The sequence below is a fragment of the Sapajus apella genome, unplaced genomic scaffold, assembly GCF_009761245.1.
Source record: "Sapajus apella isolate SASKATOON/1434 unplaced genomic scaffold, GSC_monkey_1.0 scaffold36, whole genome shotgun sequence".
Taxonomy (NCBI): domain Eukaryota; kingdom Metazoa; phylum Chordata; class Mammalia; order Primates; family Cebidae; genus Sapajus; species Sapajus apella.
This window is the reverse complement of record NW_022436976.1, coordinates 32,816,608-32,821,130: the sequence shown is the minus strand read 5'-3', so window position 1 is coordinate 32,821,130 and position 4,523 is coordinate 32,816,608. Positions and strand designations below refer to the sequence as shown.

Sequence of the window (4,523 nt, the reverse complement as noted above, 5' to 3'; positions counted from 1 at the left end):
CCCCCCCCCCCCGGCCCGGCTCACGCGCACGCGCCTGTGCCGTCGCCCGCGGCCCTAGCGATGTTTCGTTCCGCCTCCTCCGGCCAGTCGCTGCACTTGTCCGCGGCGCCCGCTCGCGTCCGGCTCTGGCGCAGCCATGTTCTCTTCCCAGCAGGAGCTTGCGCTGCTGCGCCGGGTGTTCGTGGTGGGGGTTGGCATGACCAAGGTAAACCGAGCGGCTGCCCCCTGGCCCGCTGAGGCTCGGAGGCGGTCGGTGCCTGGGTTTCGCTGCCCTTCCTGCCTCCCAGCTCCCGCTGCTCCGCGCGTGGGGCATCCGCGTGGCTACTCGGTGTCTTGTGATCTGCGGAATCTCTGGGGTCATAGCGTCTCTGGTTCCTACGGCTTTCTGCTTCCTCCTTCCCTTTTCTTCTGGTCCGAGGTCATGAAGCAGCCTGGAGATAACCCGCGGATCTCTCCTCTTTAGATTCTGAGCGGAGTCCCGAGGTGTGTGGGCTGGCTTGCCGTGGAGCCAGGCAGGTCGCGAATGCAGCCTGCTCGGCCCTCCCAGGAACAGCCCCCACAGGAGCCTGGTGGAGACAGCTCCAGATGTGGATGGCGAGGAGAAACGTTGCCGATGCCCCCCGCCTCGGCCCGAGTGGCAGAGTCCGGCCTCCCCCGTCCCTCCAGTGACTGCTTGGGACCTAGACGCTGCCCCTTACCGCTCGCATGCTTTATTTTTCTTTTTTTTTTTTTTTGAGACGGAGTTTCGCACTCGTTACCCAGGCTGGAGTGCAATGGCGCGATCTCGGCTCACCGCAGCCTCCGCCTCCTGGGTTCAGGCAATTCTCCTGCCTCAGCCTCCTGAGTAGCTGGGATTACAGGCACGTGCCACCATGCCCAGCTGATTTTTTGTATTTTTAGTAGAGACGGGGTTTCATCATGTTGACCAGGATGGTCTCGATCTCTTGACCTTGTGATCCACCTGCCTCGGCCTCCCAAAGTGCTGGGATTACAGGCGTGAGCCACCGCGCCCGGCCCTCGAATGCTTTCTTAATGCCAAACTGCCTTTCGTTTCCCCCGGACGCTGTTGTCTGATGGCCCTGTAGCTTTGCTTCTGTTCTGTTTGTACCGTGTATCTTCACCTGGTTGACTTTTGTGCATCCTGAAAAGATCCATTCTGATCGAATCTTCTCCAGGGCACCTCGGATCCTCCTGACTTTCCCCCAGCGCCTTGCACTGTGCTTACCTCTGTCCTGCACTTACTGTGCTCGGCATTTCTGAAGCTCTGTGTGCGTCTATGTGCCCCGTTAGCGTGGCAGCTCCTCCAGGCTGGGTACCTGCCTTATTCATTGCTGTGCCCCTCCCCCTGAGCGTTCCTGATGCCTGAAGACCCTTAGTGAATGTTAGTTGAACAATCTAAACGGATATGCTTTGTGAAAGAGTTCCTAGGGAGAGTTCTGTTTCTGAGAAAACAGCCCTAAAATATTTATTATCTTACCAGTGGGCTGAACATACATAATCCAATCCAACATGTAAATAGGCCAGGCGCAGTCGCTCATGCCTGTAATCCTTTTGGGAGCACTTTGGGAGGCCGGGGCAGGCATCATCACCTGAGGTCAGGAGTTGGAGACCAGCCTTACCAACATGGTGAAACCCCATCTCTACTAAAAATACAAAAATTAGCCCAGCCCATGCCTGTAATCCCAGCTACTGGGGAGGCTGCAGTGGGAGGATTGCTTGAGCCTGAGAGATGGAGGTTGCAGTGAGCTGAGATCATGCCACTGCACCCTAGCCTGGGCCATAGAATCTGTCCTTGTGTCAAAAAAACAAAAACCAAAAATACCCATGTAAATGGAAAAATGGACCAGTACCTTATGAAGCAGAAGGACATCATCCCAGTGTTTCACAGAAGGTGGGGCTTCTAAAACAGGTGGACAGTAAAATCTTTGGAAGTAAGGTATTAATGCAGTCAAACCATCGTCTGGCTGTTGAATGTCTGATTATATGGGCTGTGTGGGAAAGCACAGTTGTCTAAACCTTTGGGAAATGGATGTATTTCTTTTTTCCTCAAGTTGGGTGGTAGAGGTGGGGGGGTGTTACAGTTCAGAGGGAGTTTGGGTAGTGCCATTAATGATTTGCCTATTTGGCCAGTGTACTTTCCTATGGGTCTGGTCTTCTGGACCTTGGGGCAGAGTTTAATGGAGGAGGGAGAAATATTGACTAGGCAACACTTTTTTGTTAGTTTGTTTTTAAGATAGGGTTTTGCTCTGTCAACCAGATGGGAATGTAGTGGTGCAATCATAGCTCACTGCAGTCTTGAACTCCTGGACTCAAGCGATCCTCCCGAGTAGCTAGGACTACAGGCATGCTAACATAACTGGCTAATTAAAAGAATTTTTTTTTTTTTTTTTTTTTTGTAGAGACAAGGTTTCACTACTAAGTAATACTATTTATTTATTTATTTGAGACGGGGTCTTGAATGCAGTGGCACAATCTTGGCTCACTGCAACCTCCACCTCCTGGGTTCAAGTGATTCTCCTGCCTCAGCCTCCCAAGTAGCAGAGATTACAGGTGCCCGCCACCACACCCGGCTAATTTTTGTATTTTTAGTAAAGACGCGGTTTCACCATCTTGACTAGGCTGGTCTCGAGTTCCTGATCTTCTGATCCACCCGCCTCGGCCTCCCAAAGTGCTGGGATTACAGGTGTGAGTCACTGTGACCGGCCAATAGTTTATTTTTATTTTTTGAGACAGAGTCTCACTCTGTTCCCCAGTCTGGAGTGCAGTGGGGCGATCTCAGCTCACTGCAACCTCTGCCTCCCTGATTCAAGCAGTTCTGCTCAGCTTCCTGAGTAGGTGGGATTACAGGTGTGCACCACTATACGCAACTAATTATTTTTGTATTTTTTTAATTTTATTTTTTGACAGATTCTTGTTCTGTCGCCCAGGATGGAGTGCAGTGGCATGATCTCAGCTCACTGTAACCTCCACCTCTTGGGTTCAAGCAATTCTCATGCCTTAGCCTCCTAAGCAGCTGAGATTACAAGTGTGTGCCACCACGCCCAGCTAATTTTTGTATTTTTAGTAGAGACAGGGTTTCACCATGTTGGCCAGACTGGTCTCAAACCCCTGGCCTCAGGCGATTCTCCTGCCTCAGCCTCCCAAAGTACTGGGATTACCAGCATGAGCCACAGTGCCCAGCCTAGGTAATACTTTAAAGTTCCATTGATAGATCTCAGCTGATGGGGTTCCTCTGTTATGTTTCTTAATTTAAATAGCTGAATTTGACAATCTGAAGTTCTCTTAAAGAGGTTTTATTATTCACTATAGGAAATGAGTTGGAATTCCTATGGTGGATGTCAACAGGTTTTAACACAACTAAGTCACAGCTGCTATCTGGCTGACAGCAAATCAGACCCTTTGCTTATGCTGCCTATCTCCTGATATACCCTCTTTTCATCTACTTATATTCTACTTATCTGTCAAGAACTAGTCCAAGTCCTATACCTTCTTAAAACTTCCTCAGACTGCTCTAAGTTACACCGGTCACCTTTTTTTGAAATTCTGGTGCCCTTACAGTCAGAACATATAATTTAGCACTTCAGTTTTCTAGTACTTTTGTGTATGGTAATTTCATGAAATATATTACTATCCAGTACACACATACAAAGCTTATTTGTAACAACTGAAACAGTTAGTTAAAGCAACACTTATGTGTGATGAACTTTTGGTATCCCTAATCTATATATTAAAAAAAAAAAAGCTGCTTGGCTGAGTGTGGTGGCTCATGCCTGAAATCTCAGCATTTTAGGAGGCTGAGGCAGGTGTATCTCTTGAGCCCAGGATTTGAGACCAGCCTGGGCAATATTGGCAAAACCCCATCTCTACTAAAAGTACAAAAAATTACCTGGGCATAGTGGCACATACTTGTCCCAACTACTTGTGAGGCTGAGATGGGAGGATCACCTGAGCCTGGGAAGTTAAGATTGCAACAAGCCCTGTTTGAGTCACCGCACTCCAGCCTGAGCAATGAGAGTGAGACTGTGTCTCAAAAAAAACACAAATGCTGCTCACAACCTGCTAGACTGATTTGGTCATAATCTAGTAAGTACAAATTTCAGTTTGAAAAATATTACATTATTTTATTTTTACTATGTAATGGATTATCATATCCATTCAGTTATCTGACTCTGAGGCTCAGGGGGCTAAGTAATTTCGCTCAGCTTTTAAGTTTTTGAACTGCCTTACTTAAAATCTCATACTGGGCCGGGCGCGGTGGCTCAAGCCTGTAATCCCAGCACTTTGGGAGGCCGAGGCGGATGGATCACGAGGTCAAGAGATCGAGACCATCCTGGTCAACATGGTGAAACCCTGTCTCTACCAAAAATACAAAAAATTAGCTGGGCATGGTGGTGCATGCCTGTAATCCCAGCTACTCAGGAGGCTGAGGCAGGAGAATTGCCTGAACCCAGGAGGCAGAGGTTGCAGTGAGCTGAGATCGGGCCATTGCACTCCAGCCTGGGTAACATGAGTGAAACTCCGTC

The 4,523-nt window shown here is 49.0% G+C and overlaps 1 protein-coding gene across 5 annotated transcripts in view; it reads left to right on the top strand.

The window, feature by feature from the left end:
- The first annotated feature begins 18 nt into the window (after positions 1 to 18).
- Positions 19 to 4,523, top strand: part of SCP2 (sterol carrier protein 2) — a 105,740-nt gene continuing 101,235 nt past the window's right edge. For 4 of the 5 annotated variants that reach the window (XM_032296978.1, XM_032296981.1, XM_032296977.1 and 1 more), the window contains exon 1: positions 19 to 205. In XM_032296978.1, coding sequence (XP_032152869.1) covers positions 137 to 205 — 69 coding nt within the window. In that variant the 5' untranslated portion in view covers positions 19 to 136. The remainder of the gene's footprint in view (positions 206 to 4,523) is intronic. The other variant, XM_032296980.1, reaches the window with a different exon arrangement.